Raw genomic sequence first — 15,059 nt, 5'->3', positions numbered from 1 at the left:
ATCGCCATTTTACCCAGTAGCCGTGGCTCGAATTCGCATTCCAGTCCCATTCGTCCTTTAATCCGTTGCGGTGCCGCATCTCGCGTCTTAAACCCGCCTGATCGTCTTGTGCTTCGGCTAGGTCATCAGGAGCAAATCCCTTTTCTACTACCAGTTTGCCAGTGGTCCATAGGTCCGCTCTTAGTCGTGGACCCCTTCCTTCTTTTTTGGGCGTGATGTGCCCTAGAAAGACTCCTTCCTTCCGTTGGAGCAGTTATCCTGCTACTTGTTTGCGTTTGTTGGTTGCCGCCGCCCAGTCGCCTACCGTCGATGCTGCTAGCGCCACGAGTTCCGTTCGGAAGTTCGGCATTCCTATTCCGCCTTCGTTGGGTCGCAGTTCGGCCACGGCTGCTTTGATCCAGCCTCTGGGCGCTTTGTCGGGTTTCGAGAACGATGACTTCCAGACAAAGTTCCGGGTCCTCCACTCAGCTTCTTGTACTAGTTCGTCGGAGGGCCATGCGTGCCGCGCTACATACATCAGCTTTGGCATGATTATTGCCGACGCGATTGCTGCTCTCTCCTGCACAGTGTTCGTTTTCTCCACTGCAAGTGCCAATCTGGTGGTCAGCGCTGCGAAAGGCCGTGCCCATGCGCTCTGTGCTGTGTCTTCGGGTCCTGCAATATGACCGAGGTATCGCGTTTCGCTGACTTCTCCTACTGTATCTGCTTTCCCGCCTCGCGTCGTTTCAGTGCATGCTCTTGCCGTCCCTAGTCTTAGGGCTACTGATTTCTTTAGATTAATTTGAGGCCTGATACGTCTGAGAAGATCTTTACTGTCCTAATGGAGGCTCGCTGCATGCTTGTGTCCGCAATATAGATGGCAGTGTCGTCCGCGTACCCCGCTATCTGGATCTTTTCACCATCCGGATCTTCCTCCAGTCGCACTCCTTGTACTTCTTGGTCCTGTTGTACTGCGTCGTACAAGAGATCTACCGCCAGTATGAACAGTAGTGGCGCTAAAGGACACCCCTGTCGGATTCCGCTTGTGACTGCAATAGCCCTTGAAAGCGTTCCGTTGGCCATGAATCGCACCGACGTCTGATCATGTGTTGCTTTTACAATCGCTCTGAAATTGGGTGGAAAACCTTTGGCCTCCAACACTTTATGCAGGTAGTCCCTATCCAGCGAGTCGTATGCTTTCGCGAAATCAAGAAGTAGTACTTGCGCTTGGGTGAGCTCTTCCGAGCTTTTTGCTGCCGTTTTGGCCGCCTCCAGGAGATCTATTGCCTCATGTATTGTTCGCCCTGGTATGAATCCGAACTGCGTCGTATAAACTAGCCGTTTGATGTGCTTTCTCACTCGCCACGCCAGGATCCTTGTGAATATCTTGTAGTCAGTGTTGAGGAGAGCAATTGGTCGATAATTAAGTGCGTTGCTCGTATCCCCCCCTTTGGATATGCTGAAGATGTACGCCTCGTTAAAGGACTTTGGCGTGTGTCCCTCTTCAAGAAGTATATTGAGGAGTTTTGTCAGGATTGGCACCAAAAGGTCTTCATAATCTCGGTACCATTCATTGCCCATGCCGTCCGGTCCGCACGCTTTCCCGATCTTGCATTTTTTTATTGCTGCTGCGACTTCGTCTTGTGCTATCTGCTTGTCGATTTCTTTTAGGTCAATCTGCTCCCATGCTTGCTTGCACGTACTGATGAATTCCTCTGCTCCTGGTTCGTTGTCTGCATGCCCATTGAAAATGCTTTTCCAGCTGTCTGCCAACGTGTCTGCCTTGGCGTGGAGTCCGCGTTTGGGGGATCCTTCTGGTGCTGTTAGCGTGGGGATGATGTTATCTCCGTACTTTGTGCAGATCCTGTTGAAAAGAAATTTTGTAGAGGCTTTCGATGTCCATGCTCCCTTGTTTACGAGCCTTCTCCTTCTGATTGCTCTGCGCTGTGTCTGCAATTGTTTCAAATCTGCCCGTAGTTCTGCTTGTTGCCTTTCCTCATCTGCAGATTCTCCTCGTCCTGTTGCCAGTTTGCGTTTTATCCGCCTTATCTTCTGCCTGAAACCTTGAGTCATTCTCCTGCGGGCTTGTTGTCTGAGCTACTTCATCTCCGCCTTGATCTCAATCTTGAGCTTGTCTCATTCCTGCGCCATTGTGTGTGGGTTCATGTGCTCCATACTGCTCCCCCAATCCTGCAGTCTTTTGGTTATCATGTCCCTCGTGACTGCCTGCACATACATCGGTGGCGGATAGACCGCCTCCCTCTTCTTATTCCGTACTGCCCTTTTTGAGTAGTGCATCTCTAGAATCACACCCTTGTGGTCTGAATCGCATATTCCCTCGTCTGTGGTCACCCCACGTATCTGCTTCCGGTCCCGACCCGAGATGTACCATCGATCGATGCGAGATGTCCCCTTTCGTCCGTCCGCTGCTGTATGTCTGTGTGTGTGGTGTGCTCTAGCGTATTGCGTCAGCTCCGCCTCTGTAGCCACTGCTGGTATATTGCACTCTCCTGTGTCCACTAAAGCGTTGTCCTGAATGAAGCCCCGTAGGACTCTTGCCCCTACGTCATCGTTCGTGTTTGTCCCCCTCCTGTCTACCTCGACTCTCGTGACGCAGTTGAAGTCTCCTCCGCATACTATGGTGTGGTCCGCCGGCAGTCTTATCCCTCGTAGCGTCCTGAAAAAGAGTGTTCTTGTGGCCCCGTGTGAAGGTGCGTATATGTTTATGAAAAGATGTCGCTTTCCTTGGATCTCCCCGGTGTCCATCACTAGGTGTTCGGTCCAGTGCTCCTCTCCCCATCCCTTTAGATCCTTGACAGCTCCATACGGATTGAGTAGAATGGCTACTCCTGCTCGTCTTGCTGTGCCTGACGACCATACTGAAAGTACCGTCGCGCATGCTCTCTTGTATCCCCACATCGCTGCGTATTGAGCCGCTGCCGAATCCTGCTCTTGGGCCGTCAGGTGCGTCTCTTGCATGAAGGTGATGTCCCGTACTCCTCGTTTTAGCCTCTCTCTCAGTACCTGTAGATAGGTCCCCATCGTTTCTCTCTGTACAGCCATGCCTCTTATGTTGGATGTGGCCAGCCCCAGAGTTTTGTCGTTGACATGTTGTTGTGTAGCTAGTCGTCGTCTTCTTCTCCTCATTGTTCTGGTCTGTCTTGTTATTTTCTTGTTTAGATTTCTGTGTTCATCTTGTATGGACTTCATTCTTTCCTGCTCCGTTATGTGCTTGAAAAAGCTTCGAATTGTCTGTTGTCCTCCGCCCTCTTGTCCTCCGCCCTCATGGTGTTGCTCCTCCCTTCTCTCTTTGTTCGGCTTCTTAGTTTGTCCTTCCATCAGTTGTCTCCTTGGGTGGTTGCACTGACCCGTGCGCTATCTTGGCATCTTGATCTGCGATCCCTTCCTTGTTTCGTGGCGCCTTCATTGCGCTTGGTGCTGTAACGCTGGGTGGATAGTGTGCCGTCGGTGCGCTGCGGATTGCTGTTGTTGTCGACTTGCTTGCCTCGCCCACCGTGATTGTCGCTATTTGCTGTTTCTTTTGCACTTCCACGTCAGCTGTAGCGCGGTCTTGGTCCATCCATTCGTGGCAGCTACCGCTGGGCTCTTTTTGCTTCTCTTTCTCTCCAAAGTTTTGTGTTGTGTTGCCTTCGTCTACTCTAGTATTCTCATTTATCGATTCTTGTCCTTTAGCGTTGGCGTCTTTGTCTGCTCTGCGGATGGATTTGAGCTCCTTAGTAGCAGCTTTTGCTGTCTTGTCCCCATCGAACGGTTCTGCATCTAACGCTCTCCCTCCATATTTGATCAGTATGATGTTCCTCCGTTCTGTGAGCTCCTTCCACTGATCTGTGTATGTTTGATATCGCTCGGGATCGTACGTGACCGCCTGGTAGTGATTGCCTGTGTTGCTGTAGTGTAGCAGGCAGCGTTCCTGCTGCTGTAAGTTCTCCCAGAAAGTCCGCTCCGACGTGTGACGGCAATTATACCACCGTTCCTGTCTCGATTGCCGTCTTGTCTGGCATCTCCAATTCTTCATATCCGTATGCCTGGAGCATTTCTGTCTCCTCCTGCAATAAATCCAGGACAAACACCATTTCTCGGGCGTGCATCGCCATTGCTTTTATGTGTTCCGGTCTCACCCAGTAATTCATTGGCACAAACGCTTTGACGGATCTGTTCCGTTGATCCGCGTAGTGGTTAGCCACTACGCACAGCTTCTCCGTGTCTGCAGCTTGCTTGGTAACTCCTTTCCCTGCTGCTGCGAGCGCTGCTTCGCATTCCTCTTTGTGTACCTTGAACTCGTCTGCCACGTTGGCTATCATGTTGTTCATTACTTGCTTTTTCAGCCCATTCGCTGCTGTCACTGCACTGGATTCCAGCTGTAACAGTCCCGTCGATATATTGTGTAGTGCTGCGAGGAAAGCAAGCCATCCACAGTGTCCGTTGGCCGCTACATTGGTGATCGTCCCCCCCCCCCCACAACGTCCAACCATTCCCTCAGTGGCCGACCGAAATCATCCCCTTGTTTCGTTCCTGCTACGAGGAAACCTTCCTTTTCCCGCGCCCCGCTTTCTTCGGCGTTTTCCTCTTGAGTCGACGAGACTCGAGCTTTCGTTATCGAGGTTGTCTGCGTGGTTACGTATTTGTGCATGTATTGTTGGATATGTTTTCTCTCCGGCTGGCTGTCCGTCTCCGTGTGATGTGTTTATTGCTTCAACCGCTGGTTTCCTGTTTCCTCACTCAAATCCTTTTTGGCTGCTTTACTGGTTCGATCTCTCTCGTTGTCCCCATGGAGCTTCCAATTTTCGGACAGTTGTCTTTTGGGAGAGGAGGATTTCTGCTTCGGTTCTCGTCCCTCTCTGCGTGTGTCCGAGCCCTGGTGTCCTGTCTGTTCCTTCGTCTCCTCTTGCACTGCGTTATGTGTTTCGTGTGCTTTCGCTTGTGGATCGTGAGTCGTGCTGGGGTAACCGCAGCTGTATGCTGGTCCTGTTTCGGAGTTTTCGTGTTCGCTCATTGCAGCGTCCTCCATTCCCTCGTCCAAGTCGCAGCTAGCTTCCAAGGTTTCCTGTTTGTTGTCTTGCACCGGTGCCTCCCCTTCAGTTTCTTCGTGTGCCCTCATTGTGTTCTGCTCCTCCTCTCTATCTTGTGGAACATCTTCCTTTCTGCTGCTCTCTCCTGAATCTCCTGATGTGCTCCTTGCTTGCTCCCATTCTGTTGGTAAAGTCGGCCTCTTATTCTCTTTCGAGCTGTCTTTTCCGTTCTCCCTCCACTGTTCCTCTTTTTTCGCATAGGATCTGGGCTTCCGTTCTGAAACTTGCTCTAGTAGTTGCTCAATGGTGACCGGACGCTCTCTGCTGACGTAGTCCCTGCTTCCTTTCCCTCTCTTCGACGGCAATTTGCCGTCTATTTGCATTGAGTGGTTTTGTTGGGTGACCTTTATGCGCTCCGGCGGCGTCCTGCAAAAACGTCCTGAGTGTTCCAGCGCTCCGCATTGAGAGCATGGCCAGTGTGTGTTGACTTCATGATGGTATATCGTCAGGAAGGCGTCATCCACCACCATCATTGACATCCTGCGGAGCTCTCCCGGGCAAGCTGCTGCCTTGATGTTGACTCTCCACTGTTTGTCATTTATATTTCCCCCTCCGGTTTCCACATGCGCCAGCGCTTGTACTTTGAGTCCTAATTTGTGTGTAAGTACCCAGTACAAATCAGACGATGTGAGTGTTCCTCGCTTCACTGCGATCGTGAATCGGTAGAAGTCCAGTTTGATCAGGGTGTTTTTGGTTTTCGCATCCTCCCTCTGCGTTTCGTAGTCCACCAATGTGAGCATTCTCATCCCCAGAAACATTCCCCATCCGACCCATTTCATGGCGGTATGTTTCCCTTTGAAGGTCACTGTGACCACTCTTGTGTCCGCGTTAATTTCTGCTCTTGATATGTCCTTCTTGAATTCCTGTATTTGCAGCTTCTGAGAAAGTGCAGCTTCAGCACCCATGTGCACTTGCTGCATGATCACTTGCTTCGTCAGGTTGGGCCGTATCGTTGCCCCCGCAACAAATGTGCGTACAGCGGGTACTCAATTGCCATGAAGAGGTCTGTGAAAACCGCTAGCTCCCTTGCGTCCATGATCTGGATCAGGAACCTTGGCGGTATCGGCACTTCTAGCTGGTGATTTAATATCATCTCGATTGCTTGCTTTTCCTCGTCCGTCATTTCACGTAGGACTCTTATTGGCTCTGCTGGTCTCATGCAGAGTTCATACCATTTTTGGTACACCTTCTCTCCTTCCGTTGCGGTTGGCCACTTATTGTCGGTGCCTGATACGACGTCCTTGAAAGATGTGTTGGTGTCCTGGCCCTTATTTTTTTCCTTGCTCGTTGTGGGGTCATTGATGAAAGTGAACTGCCGCAGTCGTATTTCTAATTCATCTTGGTCAATCTCATTTTTGTGTAGCGATGCCTCTAACAATCCACCCAGCCGTTCGATGTGATGGTCCTTGGCACAGTCCCAGCAGCTGATCAATCCTTGGTATCTCTCTTGTTCTCCGTCCGATAGCTCATCTGACCATTGCTCTCTCAGCTTCTCCTTCTCCTGCACCGTTGCTTCTTGTTTGTTGCTTTTTTTGAGAAGATCTTGGAATCGCCTCTCTTTAGCTAGTTCCTTCAGCCTCAGCACCGTGTGCGTCACGAATTCCTTTGGTGCTTTGTTCCGGATGTATGAGCGTAGCTGGGCAAAAACCATCGCCCCATCTCCTGTGTCTGGGTCCCCTGGTCTCGCTCGGCTTGGTCGCTTTGTCTCTGTCTGGGTCTTTGTTTTCCTGTTTGCATAGGTCGAAGTACTCCGTGCATCGTTCCCCGCCGGTTTCCCTTTCAGTCCTTGGTGTGTGTGCCAGTCTTTTTCCCCGACTTGATCGCTCTTGCTTGCGTGTTGCTTTCCTCGGACCACTGTCTTCCAACCTTGTTTTGCTTCTTGCTCTCCTTCTCCCCTGCTTTGCATCTCGTTCTTGGGCATTCTCCTGCCACTGCCGTCCTCGTTTCCCTCCGCCTGCATGTTGCTTCTTTCTGTCGCTTTCCGGCCGCGATCACTCGCGCTTACTTAAAGATTGTATGACCCGGGGGTTTCGCGTCCTTCCAAACGCCCCCCGGATCCTCGTGTTACTTGTGGGCTTCTGTCTCTTGGCCGGAGTTTTGAGCAGTCGCGCGCAAATTTGGAAGTCTTCGTCTTCGGGACATCTTGCTACATCCATGGCTCCCAGGAGCCATTCGCCCTGAGGAGATCGAATTTGCTGTATTCAGTCTGACCCTACCGAGAGTTCCTACGCCGCTGTGGGCGCTGGCGGAAGATATGTACGACCACACCGTTACGAAGTCCGGCTTGTTTGCCGAGACGCTTACCACTCTCGCGGAGAGCTGCTGGAGAATCGGAGCCGCATCCTATCTCCATGCCGTCTGGAGATGGCGGGTAGGACATTTCGACGCATTCTCTAACGTCAAGAAAGGATCCCGAACAGCGTCTTTCAAGATGGCGCTCAGAACTGCGTACAATACGGTATATGCTCACATGGCACAGCACCTCAACACACAGTATGGCCCACTAGCTACCCGCGTGATGAGACAGCTACTAATCTACGAAAAATTACGATCGAGCGTCCGATCGCATCACAAGGCGGCCGCGGCACGTATCTTCTCTTCTTTGATGGAGGCTCCCGTGGCAACCCAGGACCCGGTGGCAGACTGCCACTGGCAGTGGAGTTATAGTGCTAAAATCGGCAACGCCAGGGTTTGGAGCCCACGTCTGTTGGATCAGCTCGATGTCGTACGCGGACAAGCGATGCACGAACAACATGGCCAATAATCTAGGGCTACTCCATGGTTTGAAAGCTTGCGAGATGTACCGCTTCGAACCTCTACACATCATCGGAGATAGCGCGATGATTATCCGACAACACAAACACCGAAAGCCACCAAAGGCTAAACACCTTAGAGATTTCTACTGGCGAAGCCGCAGGATTACAGACAAACTAAATGTTACTGCATGGCACCACCATCTTCGCGACTACAATCGGATGGCCGATGCCTTAGCAAACCTCGCGATGGATACGAAGCATAGCACGCAGGTCTTGCTTACGGCAGACGTGACCCAACTACACCGCTGGTCGGCAGTACTTAGTCACATGACTGGCGATGTGTCTCACTGGCGAGAATCGCTGAGCCGACTGATACCACAGGTATCCTCACGTCCCCCGCTTAGGGGTGGAGAGAGAGAGAAAGAGAGAGAGAGAGAGAGAGAGAGAGAGAGAGAGAGAGAGAGAGAGAGAGAGAGAGAGAGAGAGAGAGAGAGAGAGAGAGAGAGAGAGAGAGGAACCGGACTAAACCTAGCTACAGCGGACGACCGACACGAAGGCGGCGACGCTGGCCAGGGTATAGGAAGTCGTTAGTAGGCATGCTAAATGACATCAATACGCCTCATTCCAAAACAAGCTTCCAGTACCAGGCACCCTGGCCGTCGAGAATACCGGGACCCTTGACCGCGAGGCTGTTGCCTCCAAGCAGAACGAGGGGTCCATCCACTTGGCCGGTCCGAACGTCGTAGTGCCGGTGAACGTGATGGTAGCGCCGCTCTTGGCCTTACTTAAGTCCAGCGTGACACCGGCAGGCACAGTGAGCGAGCCGATAGTCACGGAGCTGCAAGATGAGATGTCGGTGCCCTTCTTGTAGGTGGCGGTAAGGTTACAACCACTGCTGCTGCTGGTGCTGCTCTGCTGTTGTTGCTGCACTTGCTGCTGATCAGACTTGCTCTTGCCTTCGGTTTCCATGCGGAGCATGGGCGAGCCATTGACGGTGGCAGCGAGCAGAGCGAAGGCAGCGAATGCAGTGGAGAGAAGCTTCATCGTTGAGGCGTGGAGTACAGCTCGGTTGGTTGTGTTGGGGGTGCTTTGCCAAAGGCAAATAGGAAAGTGAGGTCTGAGATCGAGATGGATCAAAAGTTGCAACGAGAATCTCGTGGACCCTGGAGGTAATCCATTGAGCCAGGGCCCGTTCACTCGCTGCAATGTTCGAACGGCACGGGGGGTCCGGCTCAAGCTCCACCAGCCGAATGCCAGGCCAAAAGGCAGTCAGCTTGGGTTGTACTGAATCGGCGCATTTTGTGTCGTATGTGTCAAAACACGACCATCGCCTCAACTTCGAAGCGTAACAAGTGTTTTCGACGAAATTGGCCGCTGTACTACTGCGTTGAAACGAATGAGCTACATGTAAAGCGTAAGTAATATCTGGACCCTCTCAGGGCTCCTGCGTCAGGAAGCAGAAAGGTGAAGTCACAAGGCCATCAGCTCCTAAACTTGGAGCTCGTAGGTGCATGCAGTCTAACCTTGAAGAACGTTGGATTAAAACCTTATTTCTCGTAAATCTTGCTGGTCGCCACATTTAATCAAAAGCTCCAGGCACAACATAGCAACAAAAGGGTAGTCGCGCTGTCTTCGTGCTTTCGTGTTGCCAGTGCTATATGTAGTGTTCTTAGAATCTGTCATTGCCATAGAAAATAAATAAACCATCTCGACGGAACTACTGTATGTACAGCCACAGCTTTCAGTCTGCAACGAGACGGACATGTGCTGCCAGTTATCGCGACGTTGAGTCACGTTGACACGACACATAGAAATGTCCCTTTTACAATAGTTTTACGCTCGACTACTGTACCCTAATCGAACGTGCCGTCCCGAAAGCGTGAATTCTGTCTGGAAACGTCAAATGGTGTACCATCGGTCAACTTCTGATACATGTTAACCGCTTTTGACGAAATGTTTGAAGATGATGCACCTCTGGCTTCAAAAGTGTAGCTGGGTCGAAGCTACAGCAACATTGCCGTGAGTTAGTAAGAATGAAGAGCGAGAAACAACTTCCAGTACTCACTGCGAATTTCTGTGCCAATGGACAACAAAATGTCCATCCAGTGGTCTTGACAAGTGATAGTCCACCGACCCTTGTCGTAATACAGTCGCCTTCGAATATCGTTTGGGTGTTTCAAGCAAAGGAGATGATAGAGCCAAGGCGTAACTTTGGCTTTTTATATCTACGAAATACTCAAGTTGAGTAGCTCACGCAACTGGTAAGGAACTAATTCCTGCCTTAAGGGTTACGAGTCCAACGGGCGACTGTCGTCCAGTTCTCACGAGAACGCTCACGAGCAGGAAGTATCACGAGAATACTATGCATTATTACAAAATAGTTTGGTCCAGTATCGGTCGCTTCATTTTTAACATGGCAGAGGCAAAACGTAAAACTACGCAGAAAAAAAACTTACATCAATTCTATTGTATCGGCTAGCGTTCCCTACACTCTATCGGCCTACTGTCGACCATTTGGGTGCCAGCTCACAAGACAGGAAGTGTGGCTTCGGACATCTACACGCTAACGCTGTTGGGCTGGCCGACCGCCTTACCGTTTGCAGACGCGCTGACTTTGATACCCGAGAAGGTCCAGCCCGAGACCACCTTCGGGTTGGCAACAATGTCGTACAAGTTGGTGGCCGAGCCGGTCAGACCAGAGATCGTCACACCTTCGATCGTGACAGCACTAGTGGGAGAGCCTGTGTAGCCCCCCTTGGCCTTGCTGTAGTCCGAGTGCATGACAATGGCGTTCTTGACGTTCTGGAGCTTGTTGTCAACGTACTTGACGTTGGAGACCAGACCCTTGAGACCGACGATGGTCTTGATACGGATACCGTTGTCGCTGTTCTGAATGGTGTTGCCCTGCACAGTAAGACCCTGCACCGTCGAAGACTGGTCGACTGCGTTGCCGCCGAGAGACCCGATCGACACACCGTGGCCACCGCAGCAAAGGTTGTTGCTAAACACCGTGTTGGTACTGGATTGCATGGCGAGACAGTCGTCCTGGTTGTAGATCTTGTTGCCGGTGATGGTGATGTGGTCATTCTTGGTCAGGTCGAAGCCGTCCGTGTTCTTAGCCAGACCGTTGCCGGCACTCGAGTCGAGCGTCAGACCGCTCAGCGTGGTCTGCTTAGACGTGACAATGCTGAACGTGCGAAACGGGGAGTTCTTGAGCGTGAAGCCCGACAGGGTCGAGCCCACGACGTTCTGCAGACGGAAGAACACGGGTCGAGTGATCGACTGTCCCTGCTTCCAGTACCAGGCACCCTGGCCGTCGAGAATACCGGAACCCTTGACCGCGAGGCTGTTGCCTCCAAGCAGAACGAGGGGTCCTTCCCACTTGGCCGGTCCGAACGTCGTAGTGCCGGTGAACGTGATGGTAGCGCCGCTCTTGGCCTTACTTAAGTCCAGCGTGACACCGGCAGGCACAGTGAGCGAGCCGATAGTCACGGAGCTGCAAGATGAGATGTCGGTGCCCTTCTTGTAGGTGGCGGTAAGGTTACAACCACTGCTGCTGCTGGTGCTGCTCTGCTGTTGTTGCTGCACTTGCTGCTGATCAGACTTGCTCTTGCCTTCGGTTTCCATGCGGAGCATGGGCGAGCCATTGACGGTGGCAGCGAGCAGAGCGAAGGCAGCGAATGCAGTGGAGAGAAGCTTCATCGTTGAGGCGTGGAGTACAGCTCGGTTGGTTGTGTTGGGGGTGCTTTGCCAAAGGCAAATAGGAAAGTGAGGTCTGAGATCGAGATGGATCAAAAGTTGCAACGAGAATCTCGTGGACCCAGGAGGTAATCCATTGAGCCAGGGCCCGTTCACTCGCTGCAATGTTCGAACGGCACGGGGGGTCCGGCTCAAGCTCCACCAGCCGAATGCCAGGCCAAAAGGCAGTCAGCTTGGGTTGTACTGAATCGGCGCATTTTGTGTCGTATGTGTCAAAACACGACCATCGCCTCAACTTCGAAGCGTAACAAGTGTTTTCGACGAAATTGGCCGCTGTATTACTGCGTTGAAACGAATGAGCTACATGTAAAGCGTAATTAATATCTGGACCCTCTCAGGGCTTCTGCGTCAGGAAGCAGAAAGGTGAAGTCACAAGGCCATCAGCTCCTAAACTTGGAGCTCGTAGGTGCATGCAGTCTAACCTTGAAGAACGTTGGATTAAAACCTTATTTCTCGTAAATCTTGCTGGTCGCCACATTTAATCAAAAGCTCCAGGCACAACATAGCAACAAAAGGGTAGTCGCGCTGTCTTCGTGCTTGCCAGTGCTATATGTAGTGTTCTTGAGATCTGTTAGGTGGGCAGCCTCTCCTTTCATTGAGTCAAAGCATTCAATGCAGAGACCTAGCTTGATGCCTTGTGTCCGTGTTGTTGGTCATCAGCTCTCCTTTTGAGCTACTGCGCTCAGCTGTCAACGAGACGTCATCCAGCCTGGATTCCAGGATACAGTATGTGATGCCAATGATCGCGACGTTGAATCAGAATGTAGGTAAAGAAAGTCAACTACATGTACACAGAAATGCCCCTTTTTGCTTTACTTTCGAGCCCATATGGTATTACATGAAAGCGATCTAGCGAAATGTGCGTGCCCACCCTTTACGAACTCAAACACTGGTGTTATTCTCTTTACGCTTTTAGTAGCCACTGCTTTCGTAGCTGCCGTTCGTTTTAAAAAAACGGACAAACAAAATTAGTAGAGGTAGTTAGCAGTCGACGCTGCTGGGTTGGCCACTGCACGTGCCCGTCTTGGACGCGCTCACTGTAATACCAGAGAACGACCAATCCGATACGACCTTCGAGTTTACCACGATATCGTACAAGTTGGTTGCCGTACCCGATAGACCCGACACGGTTATGTCCTCGATCGTAACCTCACTGGTCGGGGAGCCCGTGTATCCGCCCTTGGACCTGCTGTAGTCAGAGTGAAGTACAATGGCGTTTTTCACATTCGACAGGAGTATTTGACGTTGGCTTTAGACCGATTATGGTCTTGATGCGGATGCCATTCACACTGTTGACGATACTGTTGCCGCTCACTGTCAGACCTGAGACTGTATCGGACGAAGTGACCGTAGAGCCACCGAGCGAGCCGATCGAAATTCCGTGGCCGCCGCTGCAGTAGTTGTTACTGAAGACAGTATTGGTGCTGGACTGCATGGCGAGACAGTCGTCCTGGTTGTAGATCTTGTTGCCCTTGATGGTGACGTAGTCGTTGCCGCTTAAGTCGAATCCGTCCGTGTTCTTGGCCAGATCATCGCCAGCGCTGGCATCGAGTGTGAGGCCGCTTATGGTTGTCTTCTGCGAGCTGAGGATGCTGAAGGTGCGGTACGGCATGTTCTTAAGCGTGAAACCCGACACTGTTGAGGAGAGAACCTTGTTCATACGGAAGAACACAGGGCGACTGATGGATGTGCCCTGTTTCCAGTACCAAGAGCCTTGGCCATCAAGAGTACCGGAGCCTTTGACGGTAAGGCTGCTTCCAGTGAGAAGTACCAATGGGCCATCCCATTTGGCGGTGCCGAAGGTGGTGGTGCCCGTGAACTCGATGGTGGCTCAAGTCCAACGTGACGCCAGCTGGCACAGACAGCGATCCGATGGTGACAGTGGTGCAAGACGAGATGTCGGTGCCTGACTTGTAGGTGCCGGTGAGAGAGCAGCTACTACTCCCCTCCGCTTCTTGACGCAACATGGTGGAGCCGCTAACGAAGGCTGCGAGGAGTGCGAAGACACCGAAGGCGCTGGACACGAGCTTCATCGCGGGCTGGACTTTTAGTGGTCGTTGTGTTGGGAGAAAGCAAATTGCAGAATGAAGAGTGGATTGGGGAGGTAAGCTAGCGAAGAAGAGGAGAGTGATCGTCGCTAAAGGCATGCTATTGATGCGCCGTTCGACCGAAGTCACACGGATATCGCTCGCTCTTGGATAGGTTGGGCATGGCTTGACACGTGGTTCCGTCAATGACGGCCCGTCATGCAGCTACATGTATCACTCCCCGGCACACAAGTTCAAATATTGACGAAAGGTGTCAGTGCCCGTTCGAAGCTGTTTCTATTTCGACAGAGGAGCTCGCGCGTCGAGTCGAAAGCGAGTCTGAAAGTCAGCATCTTCAACCAATAGGAACAGTAGGATTCAGCTGGTGATAGTGGCGGCACCATATTGTAGATCAGTCTTTTGTTGTCGCTGATGTACAGGGCTCTCGTTAATGCACCTTTGTGACGGCACCTTCAGCACCTTTCCTGTCTAATCGGATCAATAAATTACGAGATCAGCTCCTTGAAATTTCTGCTTCGGCACCTTTCCCCTCAAATCGAATAATATATAACCACCACTCACGTAATATATCATGCCATCCAGCTTCCGGTTCACTCGGAGCCCTTGCCGGTTCAGTTGGCGAAACGACGCAGATACACAAAGTCAATAACGCTACGGAGCAAAAGCATTGAGCGAGTTACCGCCGAGGACACGCCGCGCTGACCATGCACACTGAGAACGTGAAACGCGAATGCTTGCAACAGCAGGAAGCTTCTTCAATGCTGTTATGGCAGAGCTCGAGGAGCTTCAACTCAAGCTGAACAAGATGGACCATTTTCTCGGGGCGCTGGTGGAGCTGCATCGAGATATTGCGGTATTTGTAGGCGACAATATGAGAAATGCGGTTACGACAGCAACAGAAGGAAGGGAATCCCAGAGCGTGAATGCTTCATTCTCTACAGTATTAAGTGATGTTATTCGTAAAAAGAAGATGTAGTTTGATTCGTTTAAACATCAATTACGTGCTCAGCAGCTCGCAAACGCTTTCTTCATCTTCTCTCGAATGTGTAATAGCTGCGGCCGGCCCTCGTTATCTCTAGTTGCATCGCCAGTTGACTTATGCAGCATTGTCCACAGTAAGCGCAGTCTCATTTTTGACAAATCACCGTCCGAATTGTCCTCAGCGACCGCACGTGACTCACGTAGCTATATGTTTGTGCAATGTATTGAGGGGTACCGGTTTCAGGCGGTAAGTACCCATAAACCGGTAGCCAAACCGGTCCAACACAATCCCGCGATAATTACGGTACGTCGATTAGACGAATAGGATGATTGGACGAGTGCAGAATGTTGGTGATTGGATGCACCAATTGATTGGATGACCTAGGTAGTGAGGACTGTGTAAGCTCGCGATAAATCAATCACTTCGGAATCTTCCTTCTTCCGAA

General features: G+C 51.5%; 4 protein-coding genes across 4 annotated transcripts; all 4 read right to left on the bottom strand.

Annotated features, from left to right (window-relative positions):
• Positions 1 to 3,301: 3,301 nt before the first annotated feature.
• PITG_19622 (uncharacterized protein) lies at positions 3,302 to 7,585 on the bottom strand (the record flags this gene model as incomplete). The annotated part of the gene is made up of 4 exons (XM_002896143.1): positions 3,302 to 3,887; positions 4,192 to 4,294; positions 4,720 to 5,885; positions 6,047 to 7,585. The coding sequence occupies 4 exons, from the start codon at positions 7,027 to 7,029 to the stop codon at positions 3,302 to 3,304; spliced, it is 2,838 nt and encodes a 945-aa protein (XP_002896189.1).
• A 772-nt stretch (positions 7,586 to 8,357) lies between these two features.
• On the bottom strand, positions 8,358 to 9,284 carry PITG_19621 (uncharacterized protein; the record flags this gene model as incomplete). The annotated part of the gene is made up of 2 exons (XM_002896142.1): positions 8,358 to 8,390; positions 8,495 to 9,284. 2 exons carry the CDS (start codon positions 8,867 to 8,869, stop codon positions 8,358 to 8,360), a joined length of 408 nt encoding a protein of 135 aa, XP_002896188.1.
• A 521-nt stretch (positions 9,285 to 9,805) lies between these two features.
• PITG_19620 (polygalacturonase, putative) lies at positions 9,806 to 11,527 on the bottom strand (the record flags this gene model as incomplete). Its single annotated transcript, XM_002896141.1, has 2 exons — positions 9,806 to 9,828; positions 10,420 to 11,527. The coding sequence occupies 2 exons, from the start codon at positions 11,525 to 11,527 to the stop codon at positions 9,806 to 9,808; spliced, it is 1,131 nt and encodes a 376-aa protein (XP_002896187.1).
• Positions 11,528 to 12,565: 1,038 nt separating this feature from the next.
• On the bottom strand, positions 12,566 to 13,617 carry PITG_19619 (polygalacturonase, putative; the record flags this gene model as incomplete). The annotated part of the gene is made up of 3 exons (XM_002896140.1): positions 12,566 to 12,763; positions 12,900 to 13,321; positions 13,356 to 13,617. 3 exons carry the CDS (start codon positions 13,615 to 13,617, stop codon positions 12,566 to 12,568), a joined length of 882 nt encoding a protein of 293 aa, XP_002896186.1.
• Between the last annotated feature and the right edge of the window lie 1,442 nt (positions 13,618 to 15,059).

Source organism: Phytophthora infestans, genomic scaffold (genome assembly GCF_000142945.1).
Source record: "Phytophthora infestans T30-4 supercont1.102 genomic scaffold, whole genome shotgun sequence".
In the NCBI taxonomy this organism is placed as follows: domain Eukaryota; phylum Oomycota; class Peronosporomycetes; order Peronosporales; family Peronosporaceae; genus Phytophthora; species Phytophthora infestans.
The sequence above is the reverse complement of the archived record's forward strand: the minus strand, read 5'-3'. Positions and strand labels throughout refer to the sequence as shown.